Source organism: Petromyzon marinus, chromosome 52, assembly GCF_048934315.1.
Source record: "Petromyzon marinus isolate PM22_M1 ecotype Great Lakes invasive population chromosome 52, UKy_Petmar_22M1.pri1.0, whole genome shotgun sequence".
Classification (NCBI taxonomy): Eukaryota; Metazoa; Chordata; class Hyperoartia; order Petromyzontiformes; family Petromyzontidae; genus Petromyzon; species Petromyzon marinus.
Genome location: NC_133718.1, coordinates 11449052 through 11475182, shown reverse-complemented (window position 1 = coordinate 11475182; position 26131 = coordinate 11449052). Strand labels below are relative to the sequence as shown.

At 51.3% G+C, this 26131-nt stretch overlaps 1 protein-coding gene across 2 annotated transcripts; it reads left to right on the top strand.

Moving 5' to 3' along the window:
• On the top strand, positions 1-25170 carry LOC116953490 (lysyl oxidase homolog 1-like). Of its 2 annotated transcripts, XM_076051845.1 has the most exons (7): positions 2-1313; positions 8567-8675; positions 8968-9105; positions 11173-11329; positions 13087-13182; positions 17030-17145; positions 20211-25170. In XM_076051845.1, exons 1-7 carry the CDS (start codon positions 128-130, stop codon positions 20215-20217), a joined length of 1809 nt encoding a protein of 602 aa, XP_075907960.1. In that variant the 5' UTR covers positions 2-127; the 3' UTR covers positions 20218-25170. The 2 variants fall into 2 exon arrangements, with proteins under 2 accessions (XP_032829632.2, XP_075907960.1); XM_032973741.2 differs by lacking the exon at positions 20211-25170 and having other exon boundaries at positions 1-1313; positions 17030-17149.
• The last annotated feature ends 961 nt before the right edge of the window (positions 25171-26131 follow it).

Below are 26131 nucleotides of genomic sequence, written 5' to 3'. Positions count from 1 at the left end.
AGGAGCTGGAGGCTGTAGCGGCGCGGAGTTCGGTTCGGGTAGAGGAGGAGTGAGAAGAGAGGAGGAGGAGGCGCAGTGCTCGACTTGAGAGGGAGAGAGAGAGACACGCGGAGCGAGTGACGCAGCGATGAGCGGGACTCCCCCATCCACCTCTTCACTCACCTTACCAGCAATCACCTCATCACTTACCTCAACAACACCACCACCACGCACTTCTCCACTGACTTCATCAGCACCACGACGCACATCTTCATCCTCACTGAAACCACCACGCACCTCATCACACTCCTCAACATCGCTTACTTCTCCACTCTACTCAACCTCACCACTCACCTCTTCACACTCACCACCACACACCTCTCCACTCTCCTCAACATCTCCCTCGTCGTCGCTCGTGCTGATGAAGACCCTGGGGCTCTGGTGGTGGGTGCTGGTGGCCGCCGCGCTGCTGCGGGCGCCTCCGGCGGGCGCCCAGACCCCCGTGTCCCCCTCCGCGGGGGGCCCCCGGCGGCCAGGCGAGGTGTGGAGGCAACTGATCCAGTGGGAGAACAACGGGCAAGTGTACAGCCTCCTCAACTCCGGGCCCGAGTACCTGCCCGGGGGCAGCAGCGCCCACAACCAGGGCCGCAACACATTCTGGCTGGGAGCGGGTGGACAGCAGCCGGGGCAGCCGCAGCTGCAGCAAGGGCAGCAGCAGCAGCGTCGGCAGCAACAGCAGCAGCAGCAGGGGTCAAGCGGGACCCGTGGACAGGGACGCAGGCAGACCCCCTCTGCCCCTCGACCCAGCCCAGTGACACAGACCAGAAGAACTGGTGGTGGTGGTGGCGGTAGCAGCAGCAGCTACTGGTGGCAGACCAACTCCGGCTCATGGGCGACCGCAAGACCCCACGCGTCTGCCCCGGCCGCGCCGCGACCCCAAGCGGCCGCGCCGCGACCCCAAGCGGCCGCGCCGCGACCTCAGGCGGCCCCGCCGCGACCCCTGGCCGCACCGCTCCCCGCGCCCCGGACCCAGACGGCCACAACCTCAGCAGCTTCAGCAGCAGCAGCCACGGCCCCGGCGCCGGCACCGCCCCGCAACGCGAGACCCGCCGAGACGCCGGCATCCGTGGCCATACAGGACGGGATGACTGGGCGACAGCAGCAAGGGGGGCTGCCTAGGGTGCAGGGGGTCCCCGAGGGGACACGAGCCGGTCAGGGCGTGGGGGATGACCCGAACTCCAACACGTACCGCCACGAGGAGAACCCCTACTACAGGAACCCCTACCCGCCCTTCCTCAGCAACCGCGTGCCGCCCCGGACTCCGCAGCGAACCCGTAAGAAGTTTACCTGCGTGGAGGGGGGGAGGGGTGTAACGGGGAACAACTTGCAGGGGGTTGGTGTAGGGGGTTCTAAATCAGGTGGTTTGTGTAGGGGTTCTAAGTCAACGGGGTCCGCGTTGGGGTCCTAAGTGAACGGGGTCCGTGTAGGGGTTCTTAGAAATTAACCCCGAAGGGGGGGGCTGTCCCCCGACTCACAACCATTGCTGAATGCTGAACCTCCCCACCACAACTCCCCCCTGCTCAATTCTCCGATGTGTTGTCGTGTTGTATACCGCGCGTTCAGCACGACATCTGACGTTTTCCTGCACGTGCCAGGTAAACTTCAATGTTCGGGAATCGTTCCGAACAACAGACGGAAACAGCTACGCAGCACACGCTGCGTAGCTGTATTGCCCTTATGACATTCTTGTCGTCGGGAGCTCTTATAGTATATGGTTCTTATATTTTATTGTTCCCACTGGTGGAGCCAGTGGGGGGTGGCACGTGCCCCCCCCCCATGATCCGATCGAAATCCCTCATTTCGATCGGAGCATTGGGGTGTATTAGTAAGAAATCGGCATTTTGCGACCCCCACTGCCACTGTGTAGCATATTATCACGTGCCAGGGACTCTATGAGATGATAGGACAATAGTCTGAGTCCATAATTGGCAATAAGTAACGGCAAAGCGGTTATAAGTGACTCAGAATTGTGCGCAGTTGCGTATACAGTCCACGACTTCCCTGAAGGCACTAACACCTTCAACGAGCGCGGTGCCGATCACACAACGCGGTTCGAATTCGACCCTTGATCGGTGGCTGCGCCATCGCCACACACGCGTCGGATAAAAAAACAAAGGACAATTCCTTACTAACAACTCCTTACTAACAACTCCTTACTTACTAACAACTCCTTACTAACAACTCCTTACTTACTAACAACTCCTTACTAACAACTCCTTACTAACAACTCCTTACTAACAACTCCTTACTAACAACTCCTTACGTACTAACAACTCCTTACGTACTAACAACTCCCTACTATCAACTCCTTACTAACACCTTGCTTACTAACAACTCCTTACTAACAACTCCTTACTTACTAACAACTCTATCATTTTTCATTGCTGACGGGTTGCCCCCCCCCCCTACCTGAAAATCCTGGCTCCGCCATTGATTGTTCCCATATCCATTGGATCTTTTGGTATTGTTCTCATAGTCTAGAGTTCTCATAGTCTAGAGTTGTTATAGTCTAGAGTTGTTATAGTCTAGTGTTCTCATAGTCTAGAGTTGTTATAGTCTAGAGTTGTTATAGTCTAGTGTTGTTATAGTCTAGAGTTGTTATAGTCTAGAGTTCTCATAGTCTAGAGTTGTTATAGTCTAGTGTTGTTATAGTCTAGAGTTGTTATAGTCTATTGTTCTCATAGTCTAGAGTTCTCATAGTCGAGAGTTGTTATAGTCTAGAGTTCTCATAGTCTAGAGTTGTTATAGTCTAGAGTTCCCATAGTCTAGAGTTGTTATAGTCTAGTGTTCTCATAGTCTAGAGTTGTTATAGTCTAGAGTTGTTATAGTCTAGAGTTGTTATAGTCTAGAGTTGTTATAGTCTAGTGTTCTCATATTCTAGAGTTGTTATAGTCTAGAGTTCTCATAGTCTAGAGTTCTCATAGTCTAGAGTTCTCATAGTCTAGAGTTGTTATAGTCTAGTGTTCTCATAGTCTAGAGTTGTTATAGTCTAGAGTTGTTATAGTCTAGTGTTGTTATAGTCTAGGGTTATAGTCTAGAGTTGTTATAGTCTAGAGTTGTTATAGTCTAGAGTTGTTATAGTCTAGAGTTGTTATAGTCTAGAGTTGTTATAGTCTAGGGTTGTTATAGTCTAGAGTTGTTATAGTTTAGTGTTGTTATAGTCTAGAGTTGTTATAGTCTAGAGTTCTCATAGTCTCGTGTTGTTATAGTCTAGAGTTGTCATAGTCTAGAGTTGTTATAGTCTAGAGTTGTTATAGTCTAGAGTTGTTATAGTCTAGGGTTGTTATAGTCTAGAGTTGTTATAGTCTAGGGTTGTTATAGTCTAGTGTTGTTATAGTCTAGTGTTGTTATAGTCTAGAGTTGTTATAGTCTAGAGTTGTTATAGTCTAGAGTTGTTATAGTCTAGAGTTATAGTCTAGAGTTCTCATAGTATAGAGTTGCTATAGTCTAGAGTTGTTATAGTCTAGAGTTGTTATAGTCTAGTGTTCTCATAGTCTAGAGTTCTCATAGTCTAGAGTTGTTATAGTCTAGAGTTGTTATAGTCTAGGGTTGTTATAGTCTAGTGTTGTTATAGTCTAGAGTTGTTATAGTCTAGAGTTGTTATAGTCTAGAGTTGTTATAGTCTAGTGTTGTTATAGTCTTGAGTTGTCATAGTCTAGAGTTGTTATAGTCTAGGGTTGTTATAGTCTAGAGTTGTTATAGTCTAGAGTTGTTATAGTCTAGGGTTGTTGTAGTCTAGAGTTGTTATAGTCTAGAGTTGTTATAGTCTAGGGTTGTTATAGTCTAGTGTTGTTATAGTCTAGAGTTGTTATAGTCTAGAGTTGTTATAGTCTAGTGTTCTCATAGTCTAGAGTTGTTATAGTCTAGAGTTCTTATAGTCTAGAGTTGTTATAGTCTGGTGTTGTTATAGTCTAGTGTTGTTATAGTCTAGAGTTGTTATAGTCTAGAGTTCTCATAGTCTAGAGTTCTCATAGTCTAGAGTTGTTATAGTCTAGTGTTGTTATAGTCTAGAGTTGTTATAGTCTCGTGTTGTTATAGTCTAGAGTTATAGTCTAGAGTTGTCATAGTCTAGAGTTCTTATAGTCTAGAGTTCTTATAGTCTAGAGTTGTTATAGTCTAGAGTTGTTATAGTCTAGTGTTGTTATAGTCTAGTGTTCTCATAGTCTAGAGTTGTTATAGTCTAGAGTTGTTATAGTCTAGTGTTCTCATAGTCTAGAGTTGTTATAGTCTAGAGTTGTTATAGTCTCGGGTTCTCATAGTCTAGAGTTGTTATTGTCTAGTGTTCTCATAGTCTAGAGTTCTCATAGTCTAGAGTTGTTATAGTCTAGTGTTGTTATAGTCTAGAGTTGGTATAGTCAAGAGTTGTTATAGTCTAGAGTTGTTATAGTCTAGAGTTGTTATAGTCTAGAGTTGTTATAGTCTAGGGTTGTTATAGTCTAGGGTTGTTATAGTCTAGAGTTGTTATAGTCTAGGGTTGTTATAGTCTAGAGTTGTTATAGTTTAGGGTTGTTATTGTCTAGAGTTGTTATAGTCTAGAGTTCTCATAGTCTCGTGTTGTTATAGTCTAGAGTTGTCATAGTCTAGAGTTGTTATAGTCTAGAGTTGTTATAGTCTAGAGTTGTTATAGTCTAGGGTTGTTATAGTCTAGAGTTGTTATAGTCTAGGGTTGTTATAGTCTAGTGTTGTTATAGTCTAGTGTTGTTATAGTCTAGAGTTGTTATAGTCTAGAGTTGTTATAGTCTAGAGTTGTTATAGTTTAGAGTTATAGTCTAGAGTTCTCATAGTATAGAGTTGCTATAGTCTAGAGTTGTTATAGTCTAGAGTTGTTATAGTCTAGTGTTCTCATAGTCTAGAGTTCTCATAGTCTAGAGTTGTTATAGTCTAGAGTTGTTATAGTCTAGGGTTGTTATAGTCTAGTGTTGTTATAGTCTAGAGTTGTTATAGTCTAGAGTTGTTATAGTCTAGTGTTGTTATAGTCTAGAGTTGTTATAGTCTAGAGTTGTTATAGTCTAGTGTTGTTATAGTCTAGAGTTGTCATAGTCTAGAGTTGTTATAGTCTAGGGTTGTTATAGTCTAGAGTTGTTATAGTCTAGAGTTGTTATAGTCTAGGGTTGTTATAGTCTAGAGTTGTTATAGTCTAGAGTTGTTATAGTCTAGGGTTGTTATAGTCTAGTGTTGTTATAGTCTAGTGTTGTTATAGTCTAGAGTTGTTATAGTCTAGAGTTGTTATAGTCTAGTGTTCTCATAGTCTAGAGTTGTTATAGTCTAGAGTTCTTATAGTCTAGAGTTGTTATAGTCTGGTGTTGTTATAGTCTAGTGTTGTTATAGTCTAGAGTTGTTATAGTCTAGAGTTCTCATAGTCTAGAGTTATAGTCTAGAGTTGTCATAGTCTAGAGTTCTTATAGTCTAGAGTTCTTATAGTCTAGAGTTGTTATAGTCTAGAGTTGTTATAGTCTAGTGTTGTTATAGTCTAGTGTTCTCATAGTCTAGAGTTGTTATAGTCTAGAGTTGTTATAGTCTAGTGTTCTCATAGTCTAGAGTTGTTATAGTCTAGAGTTGTTATAGTCTCGGGTTCTCATAGTCTAGAGTTGTTATTGTCGTGTTCTCATAGTCTAGAGTTCTCATAGTCTAGAGTTGTTATAGTCTAGTGTTGTTATAGTCTAGAGTTGGTATAGTCAAGAGTTGTTATAGTCTAGAGTTGTTATAGTCTAGAGTTGTTATAGTCTAGAGTTGTTATAGTCTAGAGTTGTTATAGTCTAGGGTTGTTATAGTCTAGGGTTGTTATAGTCTAGGGTTGTTATAGTCTAGTGTTGTTATAGTCAAGAGTTGTTATAGTCTAGGGTTCTTATAGTCTAGAGTTGTTATAGTCTAGAGTTATAGTCTAGAGTTCTCATAGTCTAGGGTTCTCATAGTCTAGAGTTGTTATACTCTAGTGTTCTCATAGTCTAGAGTTGTCATAGTTTAGAGTTGTTATAGTTTAGAGTTCTTATAGTCTAGAGTTGTTATAGTCTAGAGTTCTCATAGTGTAGAGTTGTTATAGTCTAGAGTTGTTATAGTCTAGAGTTGTCATAGTGTATAGTTGTTATAGTCTAGAGTTATAGTCTAGAGTTATCATAGTCTAGAGTTATCATAGTCTAGAGTTGTCATAGTCTAGAGTTGTTATAGTCTAGTGTTCTCATAGTCTAGAGTTGTCATAGTCTAGTGTTGTTATAGTCTAGAGTTCTTATAGTCTAGAGTTGTTATAGTTTAGAGTTCTTATTGTCTAGAGTTGTTATAGTCTAGAGTTCTCATAGTCTAGGGTTATCATAGTCTAGTGTTCTCATAGTCTAGAGTTGTTATAGTCTCAGTGTTGTTATAGTCTAGTGTTGTTATAGTCTAGAGTTGTTATAGTCTAGTGTTGTTATAGTCTAGAGTTGTTTTAGTCTAGAGTTGTTATAGTCTAGAGTTGTTATAGTCTAGAGTTGTTATAGTCTAGGGTTCTTATAGTCTATTGTTCTTATAGTCTATTGTTCTTATAGTCTATTGTTCTTATAGTCTATTGTTCTTATAGTCTAGAGTTGTTATAGTCTGGTGTTGTCATAGTCTAGTGTTGGTATAGTCTAGTGTTGTTATAGTCTCGGGTTGTTCTTATAGTCTATTGTTCTCATAGTCTGTTGTTCTTATAGTCTAGGGTAGGGGTCAACAACCTACTTCTCTGGACGACTTCACGACGTTGTTAATTAAGGACCCCACCGTCTCGCATTGACTACAGTGAATTGCGGCTCTTGAAGTATTGCTGGGGGGGGGTTTCGAATTCGCAAAATTTCTATAACCCTAAAATCGTGTTTTTGCACGACCGGCGACGGCATGAAAACCGGTAAATGCCGGTTACCGGTTTGTTGCGCTATATAACAGATATGTCTGGAGACATACAGTTAAGTATACCATGGCTGTGAAACGAAGGTTGCTGCCACAGTGGTGGTGTAATAGTGTAATGTTACGACGTCGGTAGCTTTCTTGCTGTGATAGTCCCACCTGATGACGATTGCTTGTGTTGCGATCGAAACGTCGTGATCTATTAATTTTCTACCTACGTGACTTTACCGAAAGAACCAAAAAGTATGGATTCCTGCAGTCACGAAAGCTTCAAATCAAGATCGAATAGTGTAATGGTCAGCAACAAACTGGACTTTCACGTCCAGAGGTCACCGGTTCAACTCAATCTCCGGGCGCGGCATTTGAAACAATGGTGGTGGCAGTTTTTATTTTGTTTTTGTTGTCCCTCCGGCCCCATCGCCTCTGTCCGGCCCCAGCAGTGTGAATGGGCTCAGTGAGGTAAAACGTGGTGGGTACTCCCACCTGGAGCGTGTTACGGGGGGTGTGCGCTCGAACAGAACGCAAGACGGACAACATCACAGCTCGTACCGTGACTCATCCTGGCTTTAGAGGTTTGGATAGCACGGGGTAGTTCGTTCGAGAGAGGCCTCTCTCTGTGTCCAAACGCAGTCATCTGTGGCGGCAGTACACCAGCATTGCGGTTCAAGTGAGAGCTTGGCTTCTTCTGCTGATGAGAGACACCGACCGAATGTCGAGACTGGTTCAGAGTAGGGTTTTTTTTGGTGTTTGTGTTGAACCAAATGGTGCTCAAACGAAAAAGAAATTCACTGCCAGTACAGAAGGCCGTGGCGGCTTATGGGATGTGTAAAATAAATACTTGTGTATATTTCAGAATTTATATTTATACTGGAGGAATCCGATGAGCAACAAAGCTCTTTTTCACAGATGTCCAGTATATATATTCGTTATGTGGAAAACACAGTTATGGGAAGGGAGTCGGAGTTGCCTCATTGTTTATGCCATTAACATCTGTTTAGAGTTTGACGTCCACTCTTGTGCCCCCTAATGACGTCTTCGATGTCCCCCCCATCCTCCACCCCCACCCCAAAACACGAACTCACGATGCTCGTGTGGGGGCACGCGCAAGGGGGTCCTGCTGCAGGGTATTCACGTGTCCGTGTAAGGGAAATTTGTGTAGGCATGTGAGTCAGCGTTAGGAAACCGTGTTCGGGATGGGGGTAAATGTTAGAGATAGAGGAGACAGTGTGAAGGTTAAGAGACAGCGTTAGGGATGGGCGTCGGTGGTAGAGATAGGAGGCAGTGTTAGAGACAGGAGTTAGAGTTACGGATAAGAGTCGGTGGTCGGGATAGGGAGTCAATGGTTGAGATAGGAGAGGAGGCAGTGGTAGAGATAGGAGGCAGTTTTAGTTATAAAAGGTCTGGAAAGGGGTCCGTTTCGGTTTGTGGATTCTGTACAGGAAGTACAGGCAGGCGGTTTCCTCGTAAGGATCCGCATAGGTACGTACCCCCTTGATGGGGATACTTAGAGGGGTCACATTGCGGGGTCTGGGCAAAGGGTTCATACAGGGGGATTGGGCATCCTTGTGCTCGCCTGAATCTGCCTGTCACGGAGACTGTGTCCGTGCCCTACGTGACTCGTGCCCTTTGTGACCCCGTGCCCTTTGTGACCCAATGACCCCGTGCCCCCTAGCTCTCCCTGACCTGGTACCGGACCCCTACTACATCCAGGTGTCCACCTACATCCAGCGGGCTCACCTCTACTCCCTGCGCTGCGCCGCCGAGGAAAAATGCCTGGCCAGGTGAGGGGGGAGGGAGGGTGGGGGGGGGAGGGAGGGTGGGGGGGGAGGAAATGGTTGGGGGGCGGGGGGGGAAACTCGACAAGGGACAGTCACTGACAGCGCGTCTCCCACCTGCTCCCCCGCTCTCTCTGTTGACCCTCTCCCGCCTCCTTCCCTCTCCCCTTTCTTCCCGCTCCGTCTTTCCCTGCTGCCACCTGCTTCTCAACTCTCACCCTCTTCCCTGCTCCCACCATCTCTCCCCATTCCTTCCTCCTACCGTATATCCTCTCTCCCTGTCCCCCCCCCCCCCCAGCACGGCGTACCGCCCCGAGGCGGCTGACTACGACGTGCGTGTCCTCCTGCGCTTCCCGCAGAAAGTGAAGAACCAGGGCACCGCCGACTTCCTGCCCAGCCGCCCCCGCGAGGCGTGGGAGTGGCACGCGTGCCACCAGTGAGCCGCACTTCGACAATCGTGTGCCGCGCCGCGCCAGAAGCCCCACCACGGCGATAGCTCGCCACGCACGCCACTACACGAGGGCACAGCAAATAAAGATCCCCTGTGTAGCCTTAGACTGTTGGGGCAAGTGCTGTTAGCGAGCACCTATGAAGGCCGGAACCGCACACGAGGGGGTGGGTGGCCTGCACATCGCCCGGCCGCCTTTGTCTCCCCAGTGGCGATGATTTTACACACAGCACCAGGTACTCATTTGAGGCTGAGTCGTCCTAGGGGCGCCCCAGGACCGATTCAGATAATCGTCACTGGTGGTGGCCGTGAGCGGGAATCGAACTTGGGTGGCCAGGTTCGTAGCGCAGTGCGCTAACCGCTACACAACCGCTCCCCACAGCAAAACCAAAGATCCCCCGTATAGCCTTAACAGACTGTAGGGGCAAGTGCTGTTAGCGAGCACCTTTAAGGGCCAGAACGGTACACAAGGGGGGGGGTGGCCAGCACCACGCCCGACCGCCTTTGTCTCTCCAGTGGCGATGTTTACTACACACCGCACAAGGTACTCATTTGAGGTTGAGTCGATCAAGGAGAGGCCCAGGACCGGGTCAGATAATTGTCACTGGTGTTGGCCATGAGCGGGAATCGAACCCGGATTGCCGGGTTCATAGTCCAGCGCGCTAACCCCTCCACTATCGCTCCCCACAGTAGCACACCACACTCACACACACGCACACACACACTCACACACCACACTCACAAACATACTCTCCTTCACGCGTGCCGCCTGTGAGTGCGGCGCACAGCCATACTTCACAGATCATGTATCGTGCCCCACCAATACCTCACCATGCCTCGCCAATACCCTGCTACAGCGATAACTCACCACACATGCCACTACACCACAGTACACACCACACACACACAACTCGCACGTGCCGACAGGAATCGTAGCAGCCTACTCACCATACTTAACCAATATCAGACCTCACCACGCCACGCCTCGCCAATTCATCAAAACACCTCATGCGTGCTACCAGCGAGGGCAGAGCCTCATTCCCCATACTTCACCATAAACGTAACCTCTCCAAGCGCCACCACTCCTCACCTCACCTTACTTCACCAAATATTTTGGTCCTTAGTTTCTCACCCAGTAGTTTCCGGAACGCTACTAGGCAGGCTTGAAGTTGGGATTATTAGCGAAAGACACTGCCGCTAGAATATTGGGTGCAGCTTTCCATAGTATCCCTATATTATTGTACCCTACATTAATCTATAATCCTATGAACAGGTTTATGACAAAATAAGGTGAGGTTGATGTGCCGCGTTTGAGTAATTTCCCAAACAACATTCGGGACTGTTCCGACTGAATTTCAGCACTGCCGTTACCTCACCAGTTCATCAGGACGCCAACAAATATCACGCTTGCCTCACCATGTCGCCAGGACCTCACCAGTACCTCACAAGTACCTCCTCACTCAACCCACATACACGCATACTACCAGTGAGGGCAGTAACTCACCAAATTTAACCAATAACATACCACACCTCACCAATACCTCACCACGCCTTCTTCCTCATAGGGTTACCACCTGTCCTGATTTTCCCAGGATCGCCCTCTTGTTGAGAGAGGTCGCTGCTGCTGCTGCTGCCGCTGCCATCCTAGGAAATCTATAACTCTTCTGAGGACGTCATAACTCCCAGTTTTTGTCGATTTCTTAACGATAACGATGACGGTGGCAGTGGCGGTGGTTCGTCACTCCGGACATTGGTGCATTCACACGAAGCTCTCCTCTCCTCCGCTAGTGTGAGATATACTTCATTTTCTTATGACAGGCACCGGTGTTTTTGTATCTCAGAGGTGGCAACCCTAACTACTTCACCACAACTCACTACGCCTCACCATTTTCTTGCGAACGCCCCATCTCACCCAATAACACCAACCCCAAATTCCCACCACACCCCTCACCATGCCCTGACCACGCCTCACCACACACCTCACCACACACCTCACCACACACCTCGCCAAACACCTCACCACACACCTCACCACATGCGTGTCTCTCCCCACAGACACTTCCACAGCATGGACGAGTTCAGCCACTACAACCTGCTGGAGGCGGGCTCGGGCCGCAAGGTGGCGGAGGGCCACAAGGCGAGCTTCTGCCTGGAGGACACGACCTGCGACTACGGCTACCGCAAGCGCTACGCCTGCACAGCGCACACGCAGGTGACCCGCCGGTCATCTGTCGGCCGCTGTGTCCTCTCGCACACGCGCGTGTGCGCACATGCACACGTGTGGTCACGGGTGAGCGGTGGCCTAGTGGTTAGCGCTACGAACCCGGCGACCCGAGTTCGATTCCCGCTCACGGCCAACACCGGTGACGTTTATATGAACCGGTTCTGGGCCTCCCTTAAATCGACTCAGCCTGAAATGCGTACCTGGTGCGGTGTGTGTAAATAGTGCCACTGTGGAGACAAAGGTGTGGTGGCGTTGGCCACCCACCCCCTCGTGGTCCTCATAGGTGCTGCTCACGAACAGCACTTGCCCCAAAGGTATCTTCAGGCTATACGGGGGATCTTTGTGTTGTTCAGTCACCCTCCCAACAACATCAGAGGGCGGAGGAGCGACGGTCGCAGTAAAGAGCGGTTAGAATGCAGCGAGTTGGTGCAGTGGGGATCACACAAGTAGTGCATCTGCCGGTCATCTCACTGAGTGAACCCACGGCACCTGGGTGTGCCCCGTGACCGCCTGCCAGCGAGTCTGCGACACTTCATGTGGCCTCAAAGTGCACCTAGCCTGGCACAAGTGCCGTGGTGGCGTCATCGCCACTTAGTTGTGAACTGCAGTTGCTGTGGAGAGGGGTGGCGCAATGGTTAGCAAACTGCGCTACAAACCTAGCATCACGAGTTCGACTGACGCTCATGGCCAAGATTGTTGACAAATACCTGAACCTCCCCTAGGTCCACTCAGCCTTAAATTAGCACCTGGTGTGGGCTGTAAACATGAGCACTCGGGCAACAAAGGTGGCCGGGTGTGATGCTGCCCACCCACCCCCTGGTGTGCCGTGTTGTCCTTCAGGCTATACGGGGTCTTTGTTGAAACGGGGCAATGGTGCAGACGTGGGCAGAGTGGAGGAGTTACCTTACCTCGGCAGTGTGCTTATAACCAGCTCTGGTTTAGCAACATAGGTTTCATTTTGAATCAAGTTAAGCGGAATAACATTTTCATCAGTTGCATAACGCTGCGTCGAAGCTACCTGGCCGATCTCTTCACACTAAGCTCCATGTCCTCTCTGACACAGTTAAGGCCTCCCTTCTCTATGCTTTGGAATACCTGGACCCCTTTACAGTAACATCTGCAATGACTTGAAAGAGTCAGGCTCGCCTGCCTCTGATCCTCCCTGGGTTTAACCAGACTGGATTGTGTGAGGAGCTCCCAAATCCACGAAAAAACTGGACACAGTCCCATCAATGAGCTCCTCCCGCAGGCGAGGCTACATTGGCTAGGTTATGTAGCCCGCATGCACAGCCTCTGCATGCCCAATACGCTTCTGTTTGACCAGATAGAGGAGGCTAAACGGGCATGGCATGGGCTACAGAATTGATGGTATTGATCACCGGTACCAGCGGTGTCAAGATTGGACTCTATGGAGGAGGATCTGAAAGGACACTGCTGGGCATTTGGAGGCAGTCACCGTCCAACTACAACGGAGAGCAGAGGAGAGATGCTCACAACAACGAGTGGAGCGCCGGACGGCTACAACGCAGCGAGTTGGCAAAGTGTGAAGCATAGATGGTGCCACTGCCAGACATGCCAGTCAGTTAACCCATGGCACCTGGGTATGTCCCGTGCACCTAGCCTGACACAGACGCTGTGGTCATGTCACCACTCAATGGTAAATGGTGCTCGTTATTTATCTCTCTGTATCTCTCTCTTTATATCTCCGTGTGTTGTTTCCTCTCCCCCGTGTCTCCATGCCCCAGGGTCTGAGCCCCGGCTGCTATGACACCTACAACGCCGACATCGACTGCCAGTGGATCGACATCACCGACGTGCGGCCCGGGAACTACGTGCTGAGGGTTAGTGGCCGCCCCTGCTCCCCTGGATCCCCGCCTGCTCCCATTGCCTCTCCCTGCTCCCCCTTAACCACCACCCGATCCCCCTTGCTTCCACATACTACCCCTTCTCCCCTCTGCTATCCCCCTGATCCTCCTTGCTCCCCTCTGCTACTCGTCAATCTGCCTCCCGCTCCCTCCGGCTTCCGATGTCTCCCCCACACGCCCCCCCCATCCCCGCTCCGCTTTAACTTGTCCACGCGTGCCGCTGGTCGGGAGGCAACGTCGGGCGACTGCAGCAGCACCGTTACATCAGCAGCCGCGTGGTGGGGGGGGGGGGGGCTTTCCAGCCTTCGCGAGGCGCGATCGTCAGGGCCGGCCGCCGCTAGCGAAGGGAGTTGACGAACCACCACAGACGTGGCCGATTAGAACTTGCGTGCGATTAACCTGCTCGGGCAATCGAGTCGTCCCAGGATTCACAACTTGTCCAACCCAGTGTAAGAGCAGCAGGGGATGGTTCTCGGTGAGAACGCCCGCATTGCGGCGGATGCGGCCGGTGTGGGAGGAATGATGCTGGAAGCTGTGGGATGTGCGGTGTCTGTACAGAGTTCAGGAGCGGTGGCGTAGGAAAGCACGGTTGGCGATGTGGGGCGCTCGGTTGGTTCATGGCAGTGTGCACGCGTGCGTCTGTGTGTAGGCTTGAGTACGTGTGTGTGCACGCGTGCATGCGTGTGTGTGCACGCGTGCGTGCATGTGTGTGTAGGCCTGCGTGTGTGTTAGTGTGGGGAGCGGTAGCGCGCTGCGCTATGAACCCAGCGATCTGGGTTCGATTCCTGCTCACGGCCAACACCAGTGACGATTATCTGAACCGGTCCTGGGCCTCCTCTAGGTTGACTCAACCTCAAATGAGTATCTGGTGCGGTGTATAAACATCACCACTGGGGAGACAAAGGCGGTTGGGCGTGGTGCTGGCCACGCACCCCTTCGTGTACTGTTCCGGTCTTCATAGGTGCTACTTGCTAACAGGACTTGCCCCTACAGTCTGTTAAGGCTATACGGGGATCTTTGTGTGTGTCTATGGCATATGGGGAAGCGGTGGTGCAGTGGTTAGCGCGCTTCGCTGCAAATCTAGCCGATTCCCTCTCACGGCCAACCATCGGTGACAAATATCTGAACTGGTCCTGGGCCCCTCCCCGAGGTCGATTCAGCCATAAATGAGTTCCAGGTGCGGTGTGTAAACGTTAGCACTGGACATACAATGGTAGCGGGGAATCGTGGCACCACCCACCCTCCCAATTCATAGTTGCTCGCTAACGGCACTTGCCCCAAGAGTCTGTTAAAGGCTATACGGGGGGGGGGGGGGGGGTGCGGAGGAGTTTGACTTTGTTGAGTGTCTGTGTCTATGTCTATATGTTTGAGAGGTGTGAGTGTATGGGGCGTGTGTATGTGTAGCGTGGTTGGCGTGGGCCTCCTGCCTCTCCCTGTAGAATTCCGCCTCCCCGCCCCCTTGTTCTGTAGCCTGGGCATCCGAGCCACCCTGGCCCATGTGTCTAGGCGCAGTTGCACCGCCTACGCAAACTCGACGGTTCGGCCACCGACTCGTGGAGACCCGTAGAGCAAAGCCGTGTGAGCTCACTCTCGCTAAGTAAATGCAATTATCCCCCCCCCCTCTCTTGGTTCAACAAAATAAACTTAAACATAACAAACCGTAATGAAACTGCAGCTCTGCACACGGAATTCCTGGCCGAGCGAGCGGATGACTTCGGCGGGCTTTGTAAACGTGCAGCGGGGGATTCCGTCATAGGACGACGTTCCGTTGCTGGCACCTCGGGCGCTTTTCTGCCTAGAGTTTGTATCTTCTCTCCCTCTGTTTAGAATATTTTTTATTCATACTGGAGGAATCCGATGAGCTATAAAACTATTTTTCACAGATGTCCAGTAGTTTCACAGATGTCCAGTAGTTTCACAGATGTCCAGTAGTTTCACAGATGTCCAGTAGCTCTGTTCTGCGCGAGGCTCCTCCGGGTTCTCCAGTTTCCTCCCAGAGCTTGAACAAAACCCACACAAGGTAACTGGTATTGGCCAAAACAGCCGCAACGCTGAAAACATTCATCTGCAAATTACTCGAACGGGATAACAGACAGCAGCAGTAGCGCGGTTAGCTACGTACGGTGCGAAAGAAGTTCAACATGGACACATACAACGTCGCACCCCTACTGTGACAAACCTAGCAGGATCCTCCTGAAAAAGAGTCATGAGTCATAATAAAAGAAAGTTTATTAAATCCCCCCCCCCCACACCTCTATCCACTGAGCAGTATCAACAGGTCATCCACAGTTAAGTCAATCAGCAGGTCACGTGCTGTGGGGAAAAGTGTGGGTACTCCCACCTCCTCTAAGGCATCTTGCCAGCAAGGATGCGTACGAATAATTGGCCAAATGCCCTCCTCGAGAGGGGTTCTCAGGAGTTTCCCCTAAGTCAGGGGGAACCTTTTTCTGCCAAGGGCCATTTGGATATTTCTAACATCATTCGCGGGCCATACAAAATTATCAACTTAAAAATTAACCTGTTATATTTGGTCAAACATTTAATTAACTCACCCCTAATGTGATGGCTGGAACTGCTTCTCTTTGGCGAGGCATGTGGTGATGTTAGCTGGTATTGACGATGTTGCTACTCGCAACTGCTTTTCCAGGTTTGCTCCTAGATTTATTGAATTTCGAGTCCCGCCTGCGGTTGCCTTGGCAGGGCCAGACCAAATGATTTTGCGGGCCTTATACGGCCCGCGGGCCCGGACGTTCCCCAGCCCTGCTCTAAGCAGAGGCCTCTTCCGCCAGCAGAGGTGTGAGCGGGCAATTGCAGGGGCTGTGCTTCTATCTTACAGCTGATCTGCAGAGGGCACCGCTGAGGTTTGCGAACCTTTCCACCGCATTGAGCCGCGTGATATTTGCTGTGGCGGCAGTGTCATTGCGCCAGGGGCCCATAGGGGAGGGGCGGCGAGGGGTGGCGAGGGGCGGCGAGGGGCGGGGGGTTGAAATTTACTTTCGGGGGTGGAGTGGGATTATTTGATTCCTTGAGTTGATGCCGAACAAGCCACACGGCCATTGCTCGCCAGGCCGTGCAATGCGAGGGGAGCGTGACGGCCACGGCGGGGTTCTGACCACAACCGTGCCACTTATAGCCGCGCCCGTGGCAGCCAATAGCGCTCGCCCCAACAGCCTGTGTAGGCTACAGGGGGTGAACATTGTGTGTGAGTGGTGGTGCAGCGGTTAGCGCGCTGCGCAAGGCACCCGACGACCAAAATTCTATTACCGCTCACAGCCAACACCGGTGACGATTATCTGAACCGGTCCTGGGCCTCCCCTAGGTCGACTCAGCCTCAAATAAATATACCTCGTGCTATGTGTAAACATACTCTCTGGGGAGACAAAAGCGGCCGGGTGTAGAACTGGCCACCTATCTCGTGTGTTGTGCCGGCCTTTGTATGCGCTCGCCAACTGCACTAACTGCCTCGCCTTGGTATACAGGAGGTCGTGGGTTCGATCCCAACCCTGACACCTGCTGTATATTTCGAGTTTGCACGTTCTCCCCATGGTCACGTGGATCTTTCTCCGGGTGCTCTGGTTTTTCCCTCCACATTTAGAAACATTTTAGAGTATTTGGGTGTTGTACATTTCCACACGATAAGAAATCGACTTTGTTTAGCTATCATTTGTGGCCAGGTCGTTCCAGGGAAAAAACAACTTTATAGCTCAGTGGGCCTCACCTGGTAAAATAAGAAATAGTTTAGTTTCGTGGTTTGTATTCGCCTCAAAAGTCTGTTAAGGCGATAACACGGGGGGGTCTTTATCTATGTGTGTGCGCCCCACAGCTGCACGTGAACCCCAACTACAAGGTGCGCGAGTCGGACTACTCCAACAACATCGTGCGCTGCGACGTGCGCTACACGGGGAGGTTCGCTTCGGCCACCAACTGTCGCATCTCCCCGTAAGAGTCTGCACACACACGCACACACGCACACACGCGCACACACAACAACAACAACCGCCATTTGCCACTAAGTGGCGGTGACGTCACCACGATGCTTGTGCCAGGCCATGTGCACCTTGAGGCCACGTGAAGTGTCGAACGCCCGCTGGCAGGAGATCACGGGGCAGACCCAAGCGCCAGAGGTCGACTGACTGAGATGACTGAGATGACTGGCTGATGCACCACCTTTGCCCCCTACTGTGCCAACCTGCTGTGCTTTAGCCACCCGGCGCTCCGCTCGTTGTTGTGAGCGTCGCTCCTCCGCCCTCCGTTGTTGTTGGAGGGTGACTGCCTCCAACTGCCCAGTAGCGTCCTTCACGAGCCTCCTCCACAGAGGCCGATCTTGACACCGCTGGTACCAGTCATCGGCAAGTCCACTCAGCTCCACGTCCTCCTGTACCACATCACTCCATCTCTTCTCTAGCCCGTGCCGCGCCCATTTAGCCCCCTCGACCCGGCCGAACAAAAGCTGTTTAAGCATGTGGTGGCTGGGCATGCGGGCTACATGACCCAGCCAACGCAGCTTTGCCTGCCGGAGGAGCTCACCGATGGGACCTTGTCCAGATCTTTCAAGGATATGTGAGCTCCTCACACAATCCAGCCTGGTTAAACCCAGGATGGATCATAGACAGGCCAGCCTAAATTTTTCTAACCGGCGAAGATGTTCCATTAGGGGGGTCCACGTTTCGCCAGTGTAGAGAAGGAAGGGAATGACTGTCGCCAAGAAGACCTGAAGCTTCGTGCGGAGTGACAGACTAGGTAGCTTCCACACAGCGTTACGCAACCGATGAAAAGATAATGTTGCTCGACTGATTCGGAGTGAGACCTCTGCTGTCAAACCGGAGCCGGTCATGAGCACACTGCCCAGGTTTGGGAAACTCTCCACTCTCTCCACAACTGCCCTATTACCAATTGGGAGTTGTGGGGGTAGAATTTCCGATGGTACAAAATACCCAGGGAGGTGCTTAGTTTTGGTGGGGCTGATGGTAAGGGCCCACCTCTTAGTGGCACACTCCAGTTTCAGCAGCAGCGCCTCCAACTCCTCCTCTGAATGAGCAGCTATTACCAGACCATCGCCATACATAACATGGTTGAGCATTTGTGAGCCATCTCTTGACCGCACTCGGGCATCGATCAGCCTCCCATTGTATCTGTACCAGATGGAAATTCCTCCGGTACGGCTATTGACGGCTTCACGAACTACGTGGTCGAAATAGATGTTAAATAATGTGGGAGCCAGAGGACATCCCTGTCGCACCTCAAAATCAACAGGAAATGGCTCCGACTCTCGGCCATGTAGTTTTACCCAGGCCCGCTCACCATCATGAAGGTCCTTAATAATCGTGAGCAGTGGGTCAGGGCTCCGAAAGCATGAAGAACAATTCAGAGCCCACGCCTACTGATGGTATCATAGGTCTTGACCAGGTCAATAAAGCAAAGATGTAGGTCTTGTTGGAATTCCCTACACCTCTGCCGCAGCAGACAGACAGAAAATATGGCATCTGTGCAGGACCACGCTTTCCTGAAACCACATTGGGGCTCAGGCTCTGGATCGCCTTTGGTACTTCCTCAACAGATGGCACCTCAGCCAGCCACTCACAGGAGGTGACTTCCTTTTCCAATATTTGAGGCACTGCAGCCTCAGCAGGGTCATCCCCACTTTGTCCCACGATGTTTTCCAGGCTGAGGGATTTCCCCTCCCCCAGGACCTTACAGAAATGCTCAGAAAATCTGCAAACCTGTTCCTGGGGGTCAGAGAATTTGATCACCGTTCTTTCCCCTAATGATGGTAATGGGTGTGGCGCTGCAGGTTACTTTTTTATGGAATTAAAGAGCGATTTCTGATTGCGGGCCAATGAGGCAGACTCCATCTCCTCAGCAATCCACGACCACCAACCATCCTTGCAGCGCCTCACGGCTCTTCGAACCTCCGAGCGAAAGCTGTGGTAAGCCTCCTCATTCTCTGACGTGGGATGCTGTAGACGATGAGAGTGGGCCTGTCGCTTTTTCTCAGCCAGCCTGAACACCTCCTCTGTCTGCCAGGGTCTTTGAGGAGGTCTGGACCGTGTACCCAAAGCAGCCATTGCAGCTGCATGAGCCACAGTCCTAAACCTCGCCCATTTACCCTCGAGATCAGGAGGAGTGGGGGACGATGCCAACCGCGCCGCAAGCGATGATGAAATCCTCGCTCCCATCTTTCATCAGCTAGCTGAGACCATGCCACTATGGGTTTTAATGGGATCCTGGGTGTACACCCAGGATCCCATCTTACAGATGACAAGTCGATGGTCAGTGGGCAGATCAGCTCCACGCTAGGTCCTGGTGTCAAGGACATGGGCCCGCATCCGCTGTTCCGACGGTACTGGTCCAGCTCCCGACAGAGGAGTGGAAGCCTCTCCTCCGCAGTGAGCGTTCGAACATTCCACGTGGCCATCCGTAGTGGCTTTTTGTTGTTTCTTGAGGAGCCCCGAGGGTAAGGATTCAGTCTCCTGGCTCCGCCAAATGGGGTTTGGCCAGTAGACATCATAGACACCTGTCCCCCTGGGGCCTCCGGCACAAGCTTAATAAATGTTTTACCTCGTAGTTTAGTGGTAGTTCATTGAAGGTGGAGGGTTACCAGCCCCTCGCACCCGTCCAGAGCCCCCATTTGGCCGCTGTGGTGGTTACAGTCGCCAGTAAGGGAAAGGCCAATCTAAATTGGCCCTCCCCCCACGGCACTGCCCACCACAGGAGGTAGAGGGTTGTTTTTGCCGCACACACGCACGCACACACGCACGTACGCACGTACACACGTATGCACACACAAAGACAAAGATCCCCTGTACAGCCTTCACAGACTTATGGGGCAGGTGCTGTTAGGGAGCACCTATGAAGGCTGGCATGGCACACAAGGGGGTGGGTGGCCAGCACCATGCCCGGCCGCCTTTGTATCACGAGTGGCGATGTTTACACACACAGACACACACTCACACTGACACACACACACACGTACTCACACTCACCCCCCTCCTCCCTGCCCACAGATACTGAGAGGCGAGGACCTGGGACTGATACTTGAAGACCCCGCCTGCTCCCCTCCTCGCCTGCCCCCCTCCTCGCATGCCCACATCCACTCCGGGTTCTGTTGTCCGGGATCCACATGGGGAGAAGGTGGGGGAGGGGCTGGAAGTTGGGGTGCGACGATGCGAGTCAACACAGCTGAGGCAGCAACACCGCGGACATCCCCACCACCCAACGCATCCGCACCTCCCCTCACCGCCCCACCAACCCCACACACCCTGCCTCGCCTCCTGCTGTTCCACGTCCTGCCCTGTCCCTAAACACTGCCCTGTCCCTAAACACTGCCCTGTCCCTAAACACTGCCCTCTCCCTAAACACTACCCTCTCCCTAAACACTGCCCTGTCCCTAAACACTGCCCTCTCCCTAAACACTGCCCTGTCCCTAAACACTGCCCTCTCCCTAAACACTGCCCTGTCCCTAAACACTGCCCTCTCTCACCACACTGCCCTGTCCCTAAACACTGCCCTCTCTCTAAACACTGCCCTCTCTAAACACTGCCCTCTCCCTAAACACTGCCCTGTCCCTAAACACTGCCCTCTCCCTAAACACTGCCCTCTCTAAACACTGCCCTCTCCCTAAACACTGCCCCCTCTCTCTCTAAACACTGCCCTCTCTCTCTAAACACTGCCCTCTCTAAACACTGCCCTCTCCCTAAACACTGCCCCCTCTCCCTAAACACTGCCCTCTCCCTAAACACTGCCCTTTCTCTCTAAACAACTGCCCTCTCCCTAAACACTGCCCCCTCTCTCTCTAAACACTGCCCTCTCCCTAAACACTGCCCTCTCTCTAAACACTGCCCTCTCTCTCTAAACAACTGCCCTTTCTCTCTAAACAACTGCCCTCTCTCCCTAAACACTGCCCCCTCTCTAAACAACTGCCCTCTCCCCAAAGCAGCGCGCCCTCTTTTGTTGGCAATTTGTTCCCAGCGCGTATCCCGACGACGGCGCGATTGTCGCCGTCGCACCGTCGTCGGGAGGGAACGGAGAATCCATTCGGAAATCTCGCAGGGGGCCATGCGCCCCGGGGAGTTGGGAGAGATGTTGTAGCCGGGGCTTCCAGAAAATCTCCGGCCAGGTGGCCCCGCGGCAGCAGACCCAGGTCGGCCTCGGAGTCGGAAGGTCGCGAGTTCAAATCCATGGTCGGGGTGGGTATGGGGGGTGGGGGTTGATTCGCTCGGCCCACCATCCCTTTGGGGGGTCTATAAGAAGAGTACCGTTTTGCGCATCGGTCAGCAGTGGTTGTTCTGTGGGTAGACTCGCCCTCGTCATACACATTGGCAATTTCCACGGCTGGCTCAGGGCTGTAAAACGGGAGATGAGCACCGCAGACTGGACCCCGTCTGAGGAGCAGGAGATCTCTTGGGACTTTTTGGCTCCTGAAAGAAAATACTGCGAGTGGCCTGGGCAGGGGCGCACCTTCCCACGCGTCCTGCTGTGAGATTTTTCCACACGATGGATTCATTACTTTATTTTAAATTCCCAGAGTTTAGCCCAGTTTAGTTGAAAACAACATTTTTACGTCATAGGTGTTTTTTGTTTGTTTGTGCAATCATTGGTGACCGAGTTGAGACCATCCAGTTTAATCAGAACTTCACATGTCTAATTATATGGGTCTCTATTTGAGTTTATGGGTCTCTATCTGAGTCTATGGGTCTCTGTTCGAGTCTCTTAGTGAGTGTAGGGGTCTCTCTGACAGTCTATGGGTCTCTATATGAGGCTGTAGGTTTCTCTGTGAGTCTATGAGTCTCTGTGTGAGTCTATGGGCCTCGATTCGAGTCTTTGTGGATCTCTTAGTGAGTCTAGGGGTCTCTGTGTGAGACTGTGGGTATCTATTTGAGTATATGGGTCTCTATGCTAGGTTATTGGTCTCTGTTCGAGTCTCTGTAGGTGTCCTAGTGAGTCTAGGGGTCTCTGTGTGAGGCTATGGACCTCTGTGTGAGTCTATGGGTCTCTGTGTGAGGCTATTGGTCTCAATGTGGGTCTATGGGTCTCTGTGTGAGTCTATGGGTCTCTATGTGAGGATATTGGTCTCTATGTGAGTCTATGGGTCTCCGTGTGAGGATATGGGTCTCCGTGTGAGTCTATGGGTCTCTATGTGAGGCAATGGGTCTCCGTGTGAGGCTATGGGTCTCTATGTGAGGCTATGGGTCTCTGTGTGAGTCTCTGGGTCTCCATGTGAGTCTATGGGTCTCTGTGTTAGTCTGTGGGACTCTGTGAGGCTATGGGTCTCTATGTGAGTCTATGGGTCTCCGTGTGAGGCTATGGGTCTCCGTGTGAGTCTATGAGTCTCTATGTGAGTCTATGGGTCTCCATGTGAGGCTATGGGTCTCCGTGTGAGACTATGGGTTTCTATGTGAGTTTATGGGTCTCTATGTGAGGCTATGGGTCTCTGTGCGAGACTATGGGTTTCTATGTGAGGATATTGGTCTCTATGTGAGTCTATGGGTCTCGGTGTGAGGCTTTGGGTATCCGTGTGAGTATATGGGTCTCTATATGAGTCTATTAGTCTCTATGTGAGTCTATGGGTCTCCATGTGAGGCTATGGGTCTCCGTGTGAGACTATGGGTTTCTATGTGAGTCTATGGGTCTCTATGTGAGGCTATGGGTCTCTGTGTGAGACTATGGGTTTCTATGTGAGTCTATGGGTCTCCATGTGAGGCTATGGGTCTCCGTGTAAGTAACTGGTGACCGGGCTGAGGCCATCAACTCACGACGCTGTGAGAACTTCGGTGTAACCACAGGCGGCTGAACCCTGGATTCGAACCCAGGATCTCAGCAGTGCCGACCTCTGAGCCCCACCTCCACCTTGCCTGCCCTCTCTCTCTCTCGCCAAACCGTGCCCTCTGTCTAAACCTTGCCCTTTCTGCAACCACCCTGCTATCTTTCTAAACCCTGCACTGCCCTCTCTGCTGCCCCAGCCCCTTGATTTTTGCCTTGAGCTTCTCTCTTCCTAACCTCTATTTATCTCGAGATGTAAACCCTAAACCTCGGCATTATTATTAATTATTATTGATATTGTAATTATTATTGTTGTCAAGGTTACAGTGTTACTATTGTTGTTCTTGCAGATGTTGTTTAAGTGTTGTTCTGCTGACTGAGCAGGACAGTGTGTGTGGTGTGTTCGCCTGTGCGTGTGTGTGTTCACTTCTGTCTGTGTTTTCTTGTGCGTGAGCGTGTTCTCTTGTGTGTGAGCGTGTTCTCTTGTGTGTGAGCGTGTTCTCTTGTGTGTGAGCGTGTTCTCTTGTGTGTGAGCGTGTTCTCTTGTGTGTGAGCGTGTCTGTGTTCTCTTGTGTGTGAGCGTGTTCTCTTGTGTGTGAGCGTGTTCTCTTGTGTGTGAGCGTGTTCTCTTGTGTGTGAGCGTGTCTGTGTTCTCGTGTGTGTGAGCGTGTCTGTGTTATCTTGTGTGTGAGCGTGTCTGTGTTCTCTTGTGTGTGAGCGTGTTCTCTTGTGTGTGAGCGTGTTCTCTTGTGTGTGAGCGTGCTCTCTTGTGTGTGAGCGTGTCTGTGTTCTCGTGTGTGTGAGCGTATCTGTGTTCTCTTGTGTGTGAGCGTGTCTCTGTTGTTCTGTGTGTGTCTGACTGTGTCTGTGTGTTCTCCCGTGTGCGTTTGTCTGCTCGTGTGTGAGCGTGCATGGAGTGGTGGCGCAGTGGTTAGCGCACTGCGCTACAAACACAGCAACCTGAGTTGGATTCCCGCTCACAGCCAACATCAGTGACGGAATATATCTGAATCGATTCTGGGCCTCCACTTGGTCGACTCAGCCTTAAATGAGGACCTGGTGTGGTGTGCAAACATCAGCACTGGAGAGACAAAGGCGGCCGGGCATGGTGTTGGCCACTCACCCCCTCATGTGCCGTGCCGGCCTTCATAGGTGCTCGCTGATGGCACTTTCCCCAACAGCCTGTGGAGGCTACACAGGGGATCTGTGTCTTTGTGAGCGCGTGTGTGTATGCCTGCGAGTCTGCATCTGTATGTGCCTGTGCGCATGTGTGTGTGTTCATTGTGTGTGTGTCTGTGTGTATGGGCACACTTGTATGTGCGTGTGCGCGTTTGTGATGTGTGCGTTCGTGGTGTGTACGTGTTCGTGGTGTACGTGTGGTTGTGATGTGTGTGCGTGTTCGTGGTGTACGTGTGGTTGTGATGTGTGTGCGTGTATTTGTGGTGTGTGTGTTTGTGGTGTGTGTATGCGTTCGCAGTGTGTACGTGTTCATGGTGCGTGTGCGCGTTCGTGGTGTGTGTGTTCGTGGTGTGTGTGTGTTCGTGGTGTGTGCGTGTTCGTGGTGTGTGCGTGTTCGTGGTGTGTGCGTGTTCGTGGTGTGTGTGTTCGTGGTGTGTGTGTGTGTTCGTGGTGTGTGTGTTCGTGGTGTGTGCGTGTTCGTGGTGTGTTCGTGGTGTGTGTGTTCGTGGTGTGTGTGTTCGTGGTGTGTGCGTGTTCGTGGTGTGTGTGTGTGTTCGTGGTGTGTGTGCGCGTTCGTGGCGCGTGTGTATTCGTGGTGTGTGTGTTCGTGGTGTGTGTGTGTGTTCGTGTTGTGTGTGTGTATATTCGTGGTGTGTGTGTTCCTGGTGTGTGCGTGTTCGTGGTGTGTGTGTGTTCGTGGTGTGTGTGTCTTTGTGGTGCTAGGCGCACCCCTCTGCTGCAATGATGGTGCGGTGTGCGTTATACACTCTCTTTAAAGGTGCTACGAGCGGTGTTGAGGTGGAGGGGTGGGGAAGAGGGGGCTCGGAGTGTGGGAGCTGAGTTGGGGGGCTCACAAGGTGTGGGGGTTTAGGCAATGGGCCCCCACACGCCACACAGTCCCACTCTGTGTAACCAAGAGCCCCCCCCTCCCCGTGATCCCCCACTTCACCTGAACACCGCCCATGACGTCACTGGCGCGACGCTAATTAATGTATCCGGTAATTAAAGGTCCAATGAATTGCGTGACTCAGCCCACGTGTGTACGTGAGCGCGTGTGACGAGGGTGCGCGTGTGTGGACTGACGAGGTGTGTGTGTGGACTGACGAGGTGTGTGCCGAGGCAAGGTTTGGGGAGTGGGTTGGTGGTGGAGAAGGGGGTGGGGGAGGTACAGCCCAGGGGGTCGGCAACCTGCGGCTCCGGACGGGCTGCTGAGTGACGTAATGTCTGCGTGTGTTCATTAACTATTTACTATTTTTTTTATTTTACCAGGTTAAGGCGATCTGAGCTATGTGGCTCTTTCTCAGAAGCGACCTGGCCACAGTTGATATCTCAACGAAGTGGCTTATCACGTGGACATGTGTCACAGCCAAATACTCCGAACGCGTGATGTGGAGGAATAAACCTGGAGGACCCAGAGAAAAATCCACGCGGCCACGGGGAGAGAGACATATACAGCAGCAGGCGTCAGGGTCAGGATCGAACTCACGACCTCCTGTATACCAGGCGAGGTAGTTAACATCTCCTAGCCACCGCAGCAGCACGTGCATTTAGTTTTGTACCGAATTCTAGACAAATTGTGGCTCTTATTATTCCGGTTGCCAACCGCTGGAAAAGTGTGCCACATCTTGACAAGCTAAGCGGGGTAGAGCCTGGAGCAGTCGCTTGCGTTGGGCGACCATCAATGCAGAACACAGCGGGGGTTATTGGCTGCCGCGGGCTCCGTGCCAGCTGCCACCGCACGGGGTGGTGCACTGCTCGCTCTGAGAGATTTAGAACTGCAACTCCGCTCGCGTCGTGCCCATGACGCCGCCGGCTACGACGATTGGAGAATAAAAACAAAACGTGGCCAACCCCCCCACCCACCTACGGGATTATAAGACGCACCACCCCCTAACGTTTGCTCCGACAATAAGGAGCGCACTACAATCCTGTGAATGCGGTAATGCAATAAATGCAATTCCCTTTTCCATCCACTGCTGGATGAAAG